Below are 12743 nucleotides of genomic sequence, written 5' to 3'. Positions count from 1 at the left end.
CCTAGATCTGGGTTATTAAAATAGCTGAAGGCACTAAATTGTTCATGCTCCCAGGACAGGCACGTAACTAACCATTGTTTGCAGTAAGTTGTCACACTTAGGTTCATCTCACAATCCTCATTTACTCCATTAAATATAGTAAGCTACTAAATAATAAAAATAGGAATAAAAGAAACAATAAGTAGCTATGACAGGAAGAGCTGCATTTCCATATAATGGAAAAAAAAACATTTTTTTGATAACACGACTTACTACTCACTGTCAAAAAAACCCCTATCACAGCAGTAACACTAAGGCTCAGAGAACAGTGGGATCCCAAGGAGCTGAGCCCCCTGAAATCAAATACGTTTTCCAAGGGCCACACCCAAGCAGCACAGCCACTGGATCCACAGAGCAGCAGGAGCACCAGTGCCCGCCCCAGGATGAGCGGGGCAGGACTGAGGAGCAGCTGGGGCCAGGCAGCTGAGCCTTTGGGCAAGGAACCTGAGCTATACTGACAGCACAACCCACAGAGCTTTAATAAATATCCCAGGAGGAATGCTGCTGCCACTTTTAACTGTGGCTAACCAAAGAGTAGTGGTCTCGGAGATGATTCCAATTAAACTGATGACACAGCCAGGTATTTTATTATTTATAAAGCCCTGGTTTTCTCAGCACAGGAGAAAGCAATCAGAGAATATTTCTCTATTCATTACTCCAAACCTTTTAAACCCAGCATCTCCGTGAAAAGTCCGGCCATGCTGGGCTTCTGCCATTACCCTGTGCTAGGCATTTCTCTGGCCTACTTTTGGACCACTGTGTTCACCACATATAGGAAATCCCTTCCCATTCCTCCACAGGCAAGCTCTCCTTCCCAAACACCAATGGCTGAACCAGTCCATACAAAGTGTATCAAGGGAACTGCACAATTTCACTGCTGCTGTTCTTACAAATTGACCCGGGAATCTCTATTACAAGGGTCCATTTACCAGAGGGGAGATAAATTTCTGCTTAAATGAAGAATGCTACAAATACACTAAAAAGCACTAATGTCATTTGGCAGCTGAGGACTTCTTTTTTCCCACGTAACACTGAGAAGTGACATTGAAACTTGTCAGAAAGACTCCAAATCATGCAATTATTTTCCAGCGTTCAATCCAAATACGGAAATCTGAAAAACATATACAAATACAGCAGGATGATAAACCATGCAGATCAATGCCTACAAAGCCAATCTGACCCCAAGGTGGCTCTGCACACGAGGATGGACGTCAGCCTTCACGTAAACAGTAGCTCTGTAACAGTGCCAAGCCAGGATGTCAGCCTTGCTCAGAGGCAGCTGCATGAACCTGAGCACCTGATCACATCCCAGTGACCTCAGATTTCACAAGCAGGCAGAGCAGTTTCACAGTCTCCAAGCAGGGGAGAAACATGTTGCACTGTTCTAGAAAAGACACCCTAGTCCTAAGCTTTCCTTGTCCCATTTGTTTATTTTATTATGATCTTCTTCAGTTTTCCCTACACGGAAAAGGCTTCCTACACACCCTGCACACAACCCACACTTGGAGATTTTGCTTGGACTCAGCATCCACAATTACCAGAACATGCAAGTATAATGTGCACATCGTGCACCTCTGCTATAAGGAATAAGTTCTCACCTTTAGCTAAGTATCACATCCTCTTCTTTCACCTTCACCCACATCTAGCTTCAGGTTCATTCTTAACCTCTTTTGTCAGCTCTTGAAATAACAGACCCGGTTTAAGAGAAGTTTTGTGCACATCATGGATTTTCTTCCAAACCAAACGAAGTTTTAGTAGAAATTCAAACAGATGAGCAGGACTGAAGGGATGATTTTAGGTATACCACAAGGTTACAAGGCCCATACACAATAATGAAGGAAGATTGCATTAATCTCCTAAAAGGATTCAAATATTGCAACGAGAGCAATTCCATTTCTTAACAAGAAAAAATTAGGACGATTTCCCTTACAGAAATTTCCATAATTACAAGTAATTATCTTCTACACTGAAATTCTCCAGTACAGCACTTCCTGCAAAGAGTATTCCTATCAAATGCTCTGTTCATGAACCAGAGGAGGAATTGTTTCCTGGTGAATAGTATGTTGCCATCCCGCTGATTAAGTCACAGGTCCGCTCTGTCAGAATATAAATCTATCTTTGATAACAGTAACAAGAATCACTAATCCCTACCTGATGAACCTATCACTAGGTTATTATGAAAGCCTAAAAGATACAGATTTTTAGAAGTGCATGCAGAGAAGAGGAGGAATAGATCACATCCAAAGATTACATCAAAGGAAGATCAGTTATAACACTGCATTGGACATACAGTTCTTTTCTGCTGAGTGAATCAAAGGCTTCAAGACAGCATTTGGATGTGCATTCTTTTCAGGCAATAAGGACAAGTATGGCAACAGCTGCTGCAGTATTTGCAAAAACTGTATAAACTCAAACAAAATACCAGGGTTACAAAATACTAATCTTTGCATTTGTTGCTCTTGTGCATAAGAAAAATGTCTGTCAAGAACATGTAATGTCAGTTATTCACCATTTTTCATAAGCAAACATGTACAATCCCACTTATTTGTGACCAGCCAAGGGAACAGAGTCAACTGCACTGCTGCTGTCCCTGCACATCTCTGTTGCCATATAATACCCCTATTTACCCTTCCAGCAGTACAGCAAAACTGACCCTGCTCCAAGCTCATGACAATGTTCACTGATGATCTGCAGTACCTGAGCCACCAGTGACAGGCTAAGCTTGCTCACAGCACAGCATCTTCCAGGCACTGCAGAACATGGGGTTTCAAAGCAAGCTTATCAGAGCTCACGCTCAACAGTTCAACAGTATTATCAAAGGGTGTTCAGCGTGTTGAAACTCTAAATGCTCACAGACAGGTGGAAGTCAGTCATCCTTACAGCAGGAGACCCTGAAGCACAAGTACTAGAGATGACAAAAGGCAACAGTAATCTGATAGTGAAAGACAAAATGACAATCTTTGGGGGGACTGTCCCTTCAAAAGTTGCTGTACACAGTACAGAAAAAGAGCCTGCAACCCCAAGCAGGTGTCACATATCTTACTACACCTGTGAGACTGAAAGTATGTGAAGAGAAGACGCAGAAACTCTATCAGATATGAAAAACCTTGGATAATGCACTGCAGTTAGAAATTGCTCATTTTATCCCAGAAATTTTTAGGAAACAGGGCAAGACCGATCAGGATGTCACAAATTTTTCTACTGGGTCAGGAAATACCCAAATCAGCCCTGCCAGCCCTGTTCCCACCCAGCCAGCTCTCCCCTCCAAGAGGTGCTCTCATACTCTCACCTCCTGTGCAAACAGAGATCACCAATCCCTTTCATGGCTCATCCTCACATCACATCACATCACAAAAGAACAATTATGTGAATCGACAACATAACAAAAATCAATGGCTGAATATTAATCTTTTGTGTTGCTATTCTGTGCTCTTTCAAGTCTCATTTACTACTGCACAAAACATTTCCCAAAGAGAATACAGTTCCAGTAGTTCTGTCTCTCTCACCCATTCTCCACTGAAGCATCCAGGGGCCACAGCAGTTTTTAATCCCTGCTGAACAAAGGGTATACTCACACGACACAGGCTACTAAATGGTATAAATGAAAAAAAATGTAAGTTTAAGCAGCGATAACTTTGTTAGTAATGCGTTGAAGTTAGATACAACCTTGTTCCAACATTTGGTAATCTTGATGGTAAAACATTTTCTTCTTGTACCTAGTCAGAATTTCCTATATTCAGAGTTGTATCCAATGTCTCTCATCTGCCCTGTGCACCTCCAAGGAGAGGCTCTCAGTGTCCTCTACATCCTCTTGCAGGATGCCTCCTGCTCCTACAGCAGCAGCATCTCCCTTCAGCCTTTTTTTCTCAAGGCTTTCTCCTTCAAAACTAACAAATAAAACCAAACCAAACAAACAAAAAAACCACTACAAGGTCACAAGCCCCAGGAATCCTTGGCAAGCCTGCCTCTTGCAGACACAGCCACAATGGCTCAGAGATAACGTTTATCCTGAGAATTCCAAACAGCAAACTTCTGTGACTGCAGCTAGGTAAGCCACAGAGCTCTCATTTCCTGAGGCCCAGCAGCTCTGGAAGAAGCTTCTTCATTTCAATCACTGTTAGAGGAAGGCAGGACAGTGGTCCATCACTGGCAGAATGACAGACTGCCAGCTCAGATCACCAGGAATTCAGGCTTAACATCATTCCAGAGCCAAGGACTGTATTGCCTTAAATGGAAAAGATCTACAATATTTAGCAGGTCAGGAATACTATCCATTTCTGTTTATTTAAGCATATAAGAGAGTAGATTTAGATTTTAGAAGTCTTTTAAGAAATATAATAGGAAAGCTTCTCATTAATGCTTCTCTGATAACTGTCAATTATAAAAGTGGGGGAAAGAAGCAAGGGTGGGGAAGGAGGGGAAAAAACAGAAGGGGAAAAATATAAAAAAAAAAGTCAATTTGCTTATTTTCACCTAGTATGAACAGAATTCTGCAAAACAGGTCTGATTTTCCAGTTTAGAAAAATCAGAGCACTTACCATGCCAGTAACTGATCCCACCACCATCCCTCATCTGCCAATCTGCCCAAGGAGGGATCCCAGGGTCAGCCCAGCTTATGCTCCTTTGCAGAAATTATCACCATCTCGCAAGCGTTTCCCAGTCCTTTTCCATAGCACAACTCATTCCACTCCACAACACAGAGGGGAAAAGGTGACTTTACACCAGCAGCCCATCCAGGGGCCAACCTATTCCATTCCCTATGGAAAAGAACTCTATAGCCTGTGACATTTTACCCGCAATACAATACAGATTGCAGCCATCACAGACTCCCAACAGTGTTTCCTTGTAATAGCCACACAAACACCACTACTGACAAGAAAAAGGCCACAAAAAGATATTTCATTTTTTTCTAGTGAATAACAGAGGTTATCCCAGGAACCCAAACCTTTCCATTTAACTCTACTTCAGTTCTGAATGGCATCGGGAGAAAACTGCTCCTCTCCCATGCAGAAGGGGATGTGCGTGCCCAGATTCAGCAGCAGCAAGGATAGATGGTGCCAGGAATGGTGACACAACAGTTACACATCAAAAGGAAACCTAAAAGAATAAAAAAATCTGAGCTTTTGGAACACAGTGCTATGCTTTTTAAAAAAAAATGACAGTGACCGAGTTGAAATGCACTGTTCCAGTCTTGAGCATGTACTAACATGTACATCCTAACAGAGGACTTGGGCATAACACACCAGAGTTCAAGTAGCATTTAGACAGTTCTCTCAGGCACATACTGTGAATCCAGGGGATGGTCCTGTGCAGGGCCATGAGTTGGACTCGATGATCCTTGTGGATCCCTTCCATCTCAGCATATTCTGTGATTCTGTGATAAATGTATAGATCCAGATTCCAAAAAACCAATACAGATCTCCAAAAGAATAAGTTATGGCAGAGAGGGAATGGGATTTGCATGAATTTACTAGGAGCATATTTTCTTCTGTACTGCAGGAAAACTGAAGAAGCTATCTGTAAACAGAGGGGCTACACATGAATGAATCTTCTTACTGAAATGCTCTTGGTGAATATGCCTAATCCGTGGGAGTCACAAACAAAGGTATACATACTGCAGCTCAGCACTGCGTTGTTATTCATGATTTATTGAATCCTTCACAATGTCTGCACCCAACAGAGTCAGTCAGTTCAGGTTTTGTCCAGCATTTAGTCATCAGAACTGAGTAGCAAATGACTCCTATATGCAATTTTTTTTAGTATCTAAACCAGTTGTTGTTATCAGGCTCAAGCAGGCAGAATTTCCCACACTGCTCCTGCATAACAAACAAGGTACATTCCATGAACACGAAGCACCACTTTATACACCTTGCTAGCTTGAACAGTTTGGAAAGCAGTGCTCTCACCTGAACTCCCCCACCCTATATGCACTCACAAGTATAATGGCTTTTTTTTATTATTATTCACAGAATCACTATTCTGCATTAGCAAACAGGACCACACCACCATGCAAACCACCTTCTCCCCTCAAGCACAGAGGCTGCAGCAAATCCTACTCAATGATGGGTCAGAGCAGCCAGAGGTGACTCTGGGGCAACGGGATCCTGCAAAAAGCACCATTTCACTGATGAGGAAGCTGCCTAAACCAACATCCCATGGGCAGTACACGTGGCCCTGCCAGCAAACCACACACTGGAGCCAAAGGAAGCTTCAAAAGGAGGTTATGGTAAGGGAAAGATGTAGTTCCAGGGAAACACAGGCCTGTCAGCCTGCCCTCGGTGGCAGGGAAGGTCACGGAACAGATCACCTTGAATGCCATCACACAGCATGAGCAGGACAACCAGGGGATCAGGCCCAGCCAGCACGGGTTTAGGAAAGGTAGGTCCTGTCTGACCAACCACAAAGTGACCTGCCTAGTGGATGCAGGAAAGAAAGGCTGTAGATGTGTCTACCTGGACTTCAGTGAAAGAAAATTAGTACACAACAGTCATTTTCTAAACTTAAAAATACACGCGATTTACAACAGAACAAAAATATTTCAGTCACAAGCAAATTGATTTTTTCACTGGCTGAAGGCAAGAGAATGTCTTAAACATTCCAGGCAATAGCTGTATCTGGGAATCACCACACAAAGGAGCTTACTCCAGGGTTACACACAGGACTAATAAACTGCAGGAGATGCTATACAGCACAGTTTCACAGTTGTAAAATCAAAAATGTCTCAATGAGCAAAACACCTTAAACATTTAATAATAAAAACGTGGGTAAAGCAAAAGGGCATAAATAAACCAAAGGAGACTCCTGATTCAGTGAAGCAGCACACGTGTTCAGTTCTCATATTTGGGTAATTTAACAAGAACGAGACAATCAAATGATTTCTGAGAAGTAATTTCAACAAAGGACCAGCAGTACCAGGGGCTACAGGACCCATTTTCTGTACTCCTCAGACCTGGAGCAGCAGAGCCTCCTGTGCAGCACGAGCTCCTTTCCTGAGGCTGCTCTGTGCAGCACATGATGGCAGCACCAAAACGGCACTGGGAGAGCAAAAATCCCAGCCGCGCTCACGTGAGGCTGCTGGCAGCATGGACAAAATAACCTCTGCTGAGATTCACTGGGACTACAGCTGAAAACACAGCCTAGTCCAACATGAACATAGTTTCCATCTCATCACAGCAGGAGCAGGAATTATTTTTTGCTCAGACTAGTAAGATGCCTGACAGTTCAGACAAGTTCAGCTGTCTCGTGTACCCTCTACACAATCAAATTTGTTCGCCCCAAATCAACTCAATTTGGACACTGACAATAATGCAGAGGAAAAAAAGTAACCTTCTGACATGGTGATTTAAGCACAACCGAGTGAGCCAATGCTGCAGAGTGAATCCTGACACTCTGAACAGAATCTTCCAGAGCCGAGGAGTCCAGCCAACAGCCAAGAATAATATTTCAGTGGTTCAGTCGATACAGCTGTAACCATGGCCTGGAGGGGTTTCCACAGCCGTAACCACAGGAGTGACTGCATATTCACTTGAAAATAGTAAAAACAGACATTTAAAAATCTATAGCTTGTAGAAATCTTAAATCCAGTTTGAAAGGAGGCACAAAGGGGCCTGAAAAATGCACCGGTGCTCTCACCGAGCTTGACTGTCATCTGTTTATCCTGCTTAAGAGACAAGGACTTGAAATGAGAACGCCTCTCACTAGGCAATATCGCCTACTCGAAAAAAACTGAAGCAACAGCTTAAGACCAGCTGAAAAGAGATGAGGTACCAGTTACACAAAGCCTGACGGATCACCCGGAGCAGCAATGGCACAACACACACTCTCCAGCCAGGACGGTCTCAAACCGCTTATTCGTGTCTCACACTTACAGCCAGAGACGCTCTCATGCCTTTCACATATGATTTCTATTTCTTCCCTGATGTAAAACACAGTATCACACATCATGCTACAGAAGGAGCCCTGCTGGTTCAAGCAGGCTTTTCCAAAAGAAAAAAAAAAAAAAAAAAAACAACAAAAGGGAAAAAAAAGAAAATAAAAAGTTTAATAGTCCACAGCTGCCAGGAGCAAGGGGTCACTGCCGCGGAGGGGCGGCACAGCGCACTCGCTTCGCTGGGTTCTCCCTTCTAAGAATATCCATAAAACGCACTGCCAAGCGCCTTGGAAGAGGGTCCTGCGCGGCGTCGAACGCCGCGACCCCGCACAGACCCCGCACAGACCCCGCGGCCGCACCGCCCGGACCGGGCCCGCGCAGCGCCGGCCCCGCGGCCGTGTCGGGGCACGGCCCGAGCACCGCCCGGGGCACGGAGCAGTCGCGGCACCTCCCGCGGCGGCCCCGCCGGGACGGGAGGAGCGGGAGCGCAGCCGGGCCGAGCCCGGGCGGCCCCTCCCCGCACTCACCTTCTTCCGGGGCTGCCATTTCATCATATTTGTAGAGCGGGGACGCGCAGCATCAAGGTGGCGCTGGGGCGGCGGGCGCAGCGGGGCCGCAGCCCGCGGTCATACTGCCCGGCCCCGCCGCCAGGCCCGCGCCGCGCCCCGCGGGACAGCAGCCGGCCCCGCCGCGCGGACCATGGGCGGGGGCTGTGCCCAGCCGGCGGCTCCGCCCGCACCGGTCACACGCGGGGCCCGCGGGGCGCGGCCGCTCCCGGGCGCATCGCGGGCGGCGAGACCCGAACGCGGCCCCGGCCCCGGCCCGGCGCGCGCGGCACCACAGGGGCGGGGCCGGCACAGCCCCGCCCCCGCCGCGCGCCCCGGCCCCGCCCCCGCCGCGCGAGGGGCCTCCGCGGGCAGAGAGGCGCGCGCCGCCGGGCCGACAGGGGGCGCTGCGCGCGGGAGAGACTCTGTCGCCCCCTGTCGGTGCCGCCCCGCGGGGCCTGTGCGGGGAACGGAGGGCACGGGGAGGTGTGGGGAGAGCGGGTGTGGGGACAGGGACAGCTGGGTATGGGGACAGCGGGTGTGGGGAGAGCGGGTGTGGGGACAGGGACAGCTGGGCATGGGGACAGCGGGTGTGGGGAGAGCGGGTGTGGGGACAGGGACAGCTGGGTATGGGGACAGCGGGTGTGGGGAGAGCGGGTGTGGGGACAGGGACAGCTGGGCATGGGGACAGCGGGTGTGGGGAGAGCGGGTGTGGGGACAGGGACAGCTGGGCATGGGGACAGCGGGTGTGGGGACAGGGAGAGCGGGTGTGGGGACAGCGGGTGTGGGGACAGGGACAGTGGGTATGGGGACAGTCGGGCATGAGGGCAGCGGGTATGGGGACAGCTGGGTATGGGGACAGGGACAGTTGGGCATGAGGACGGGGACAGCCGGGCATGGGGACAGCCGGGGTGTGCTGGACATTGGGACAGGCAGTGTGTCCCAGGCACAGGGACAGCCGCTGCCCAAGGCAGAGGGGCTGTGCAGTTCCAGCTTTATGGTGGTTGCATTATTTGTCCCCCGGGGTGCTGGGGCTGCAGACTAAAGGCAGAACTGGGCAGTGACGCACTGTGGCCATCTCCGAGGAGCAGGTTATGCCAACGTCACAGAACTTCAGGGTGAGCTCTAGGGATGATTCTGAGACTATTCTAACAAACTAACATAGGCTCAGGAGAATTACAAATCCATAGGGCATGAACACAACACAATTTAACTGGGGATTATATTACTGAAGTGGTGCAGAGGCATAGTTTTCATTGCTGTGACAAATGACCAACAGAGGTAAACAATAAACCTAATGGCAAATGTAGTATCAAAACACAGACCAACAAATATCCCCTGTATGGTCCCTTGGAAATACAAGTCGCTTCTTTCCATGGCAGTTCCTCAGTCCCAAAGGACACTTCCCTCAGGTCTCAGGGAGGCTGGAGCTCTGATGGGGGTGTTTCAGCTCAGACCTCAGTGCTCAGAGGTCACTCCCTTCCATGACTACACATAATCTGGAACGAACACAAAGCTCAGACACAAGTCCCAGGACACATCAGCCTGGGTCACAAAGCTGCCTCCAGCAGGTCCCATCTTGTCTGCACTACCCTCAGACACCGGCTCTGCATTCCGTGCTTCTGTTCCCACACTTTCCTCTGGATTACTGGCAGTTCATGTGGCAGCACAGAGATGCAAGTGAAAAATAAAGCTCTGAAAAGCCGTAGGGACTGAAAAGGACACGTGTGGCAGTACAGAAAAGCAACTCCAACCAGTTTTACTCCCCAGAGCTAGCGTCCTGTGGAGCTATGCCCTTCTATCACACCAACAGCAGAGCCAGTGGGCCCTGAAACTCAGAGATTTCCATGAAGTTAAAAACTGGTATTGACAATTCTGAAGAGTTCTGTAAATGGCAGTCGGTGCTCAAGTCAAGAAAATAAGTTCTCAGTATCAGACAATGGCATTCTCCACATGGCTGTCAGAAAGAAGCTTCAATGAATTCATGGACAGATTGCAAAATGTGGTGTTTTGACATGATCAACGGGAGGTTTTTGAAATTCTTCCTAAGTAAAGATAATTAACACGAAGAAACACAGGAGCTGTGCATATATACCTGTCACAAATAGGAGTGAGCTGCTTCATTCCTAATCTTAATTCCTATTCCAGTGCCTGGCATTTCTGCTATATTTAAATTTCTCTTTTTCTTGCTCTCAATTAAAAAAAAATAATGTTGGCACTATTTTTAAAGCCATAGCAAATATCCAGAATAAGGGCAGTATAAATGCCTGGTGTTTGAAGGAAATGGAAAACGCCCTTTCAAAGTCAGAGAATTATCAGACTCCTCTAAGATTAAAGAAAAAGCAGTATGATTTTTGGTTTCATTTTTAAGGTCCCAGTTTCTCTTTCCAGGTTGGAAGCTCTCACTATGTAGTGATTCAATTGCCAGGAAATCTTTAAACCATCTTATGGCAGCAACTTCCATCTCCTCCATCCTAAGAACACAATCCTCATATCCATTTCAAAGGGAACAAATTCGTTCTCTCAAGTAATTGGCAAAGCCAAGAAAATTCAAGTGGTAGTGCTTTGCAAAGCTCTCTCTGAACCAGTGGGAAAGCTGTGTATACTACTATGGAAAAGATAATATTGGTCCATATGAGTTAAACGCTCTCAGTTCACTGAAGTGAGCTGGCTGAAAGCAGCTCCCTTCCCCTCCCCAGCACCCCTGGCCTGAATTACGGCTTGTGGCTGGAGAACCATGTGCCAGCACTGCCCACAGAGGATTGTGCCCCATTCCTAGAGCCTGTCTCAGGTAGTGACACCTCTTCTCCATAAGAAACAGCCTTATTTGGATTCCTAAGGGCTAGACTTCAGGACACTGACAGGAGCTCCCAGGGAGCAGAGTTTGCTCTTCCAAACATACAAATAAACATATTTTATTCCTTCCACTATTTAAGAATGAATAATGGGCAGCATTTTGGCTGGTTGGCACAAAATCATCCAGCAAAATGACAGGAGGAACTCCCTTCAAGTGCAGGAATTGGTGTGCTGGAGTATGAAAAGAGTCTCACTGCTCTAGATTACCAGAAATCAGCAAATGGTAACTCATCGATAGATGTTACTTTATGGCAAATTCTTGTGCAACTCACAATCAAAATTTCCCTCCAATCTCCACACTAAAGGTGCTTAGGGCCCATGATCTACCATTCCTTTCATGTATAGGAAGAGAGAAGCACAAAGTTCAAATAAAGGTGCCGGGTCACTTGGCATTAGTAGATGCACCTGAAGGAGTACACAGAAAAGGGCAGGAATACAGTGGGCTGGGAAATCAATTCAAGGTCCAACAAAGTCTTTGCATATTGTGCTGGTCATCTGGTCCATCAGCCTTTTGTTCTTGTTATGTTTTGCTACTAGACTGGAGCATTTCACCCTGTTCACTTGATAATAAAGATTGATTGTTCTATGCTGTACAGAAGTAGCCTGGATTATTTCCATTATTGGGTTACCTGGGGTTCACATCTCAGCAGCTGACTCTCTTCAAAAGACTGAAAATCGCTTCAGAAAATACTTTGTTTAGTCAAGCAGAAAAAGCTCTTTCACAGGGTACAAATCTAGGTTGAAAAACCAAGGAGAGGGCTTTCAAAAATAAGGATATACTTCTCTGGAAAATACCACTTCTGACAGGAAAAGCAGCTGAGAAAAACTAGTTGCTTAAGACTAATGAGAGTGTTGTAGCACAATTTAGTTCAAAGAGATGCAGAACTGAAGTGAACCAGAGATGAGGGAAAAGCCTACAGCGTTTACTACTGTCAACTGCATTCAAGCATTCAGGCAGAGCAAGGGAAGGAGGTTGCCTGACAGGCCAAATTATCAAGGATTACGGATGCTTGTTAATAATTACAAATTATTCAGTGGTATCATGAAATAGTCAGATGAGTTAATTCCAGATAAGGGCTATCTTGTTCTGATACAGAGTCCCCTCTCAAAAACCTGAGCTAGCACTGGCAGAATGGACTTTTGCAGAGGTCTCTCTTCTGTGCTGGTCACAGTGAACACAGACACTGCACTGCATGTTTTGCTCCTTGTGGCTCATCATTCCACTTTCCAGGAACTCACCTCCAAGTATTTCCTTCAGAAAGCAAATCTAGCTTGGAATGGTATTTGCCTAATACTGGGGGGGAAGTGAGAGAAGACTACATGACCTTCAAAGGTCCCTTCCAACTCAAGCCATTCTGTGATTCTATGGTTCTGTAACACATATCATGGACAGGGAGCAAGTACTCCCACCAAAGATTTGCCTGCAGTGCAAA

General features: G+C 46.5%; 1 protein-coding gene across 4 annotated transcripts in view; it reads right to left on the bottom strand.

Annotated features, from left to right (window-relative positions):
* TTC28 (tetratricopeptide repeat domain 28) overlaps positions 1-12743 on the bottom strand; it is a 122070-nt gene that overhangs the window by 79295 nt on the left and 30032 nt on the right. The window contains exon 1 of one of the 4 annotated variants that reach the window (XM_051785534.1): positions 8437-8599. The exons of the other annotated variants lie outside the window; for them this stretch is intronic. Within the exon in view, the coding sequence (XP_051641494.1) occupies positions 8437-8463 (27 nt within the window). The 5' untranslated portion in view covers positions 8464-8599. Of the gene's footprint in view, positions 1-8436; positions 8600-12743 lie in introns of those variants that run through there. 4 annotated transcript variants of the gene reach the window in all.

The sequence above is a fragment of the Manacus candei genome, unplaced genomic scaffold, assembly GCF_025592945.1.
Source record: "Manacus candei isolate 608988 ecotype Guabito, Panama unplaced genomic scaffold, ASM2559294v1 h1tg000020l, whole genome shotgun sequence".
Classification (NCBI taxonomy): Eukaryota; Metazoa; Chordata; class Aves; order Passeriformes; family Pipridae; genus Manacus; species Manacus candei.
This window is presented reverse-complemented; position numbering and strand designations above follow the sequence as displayed.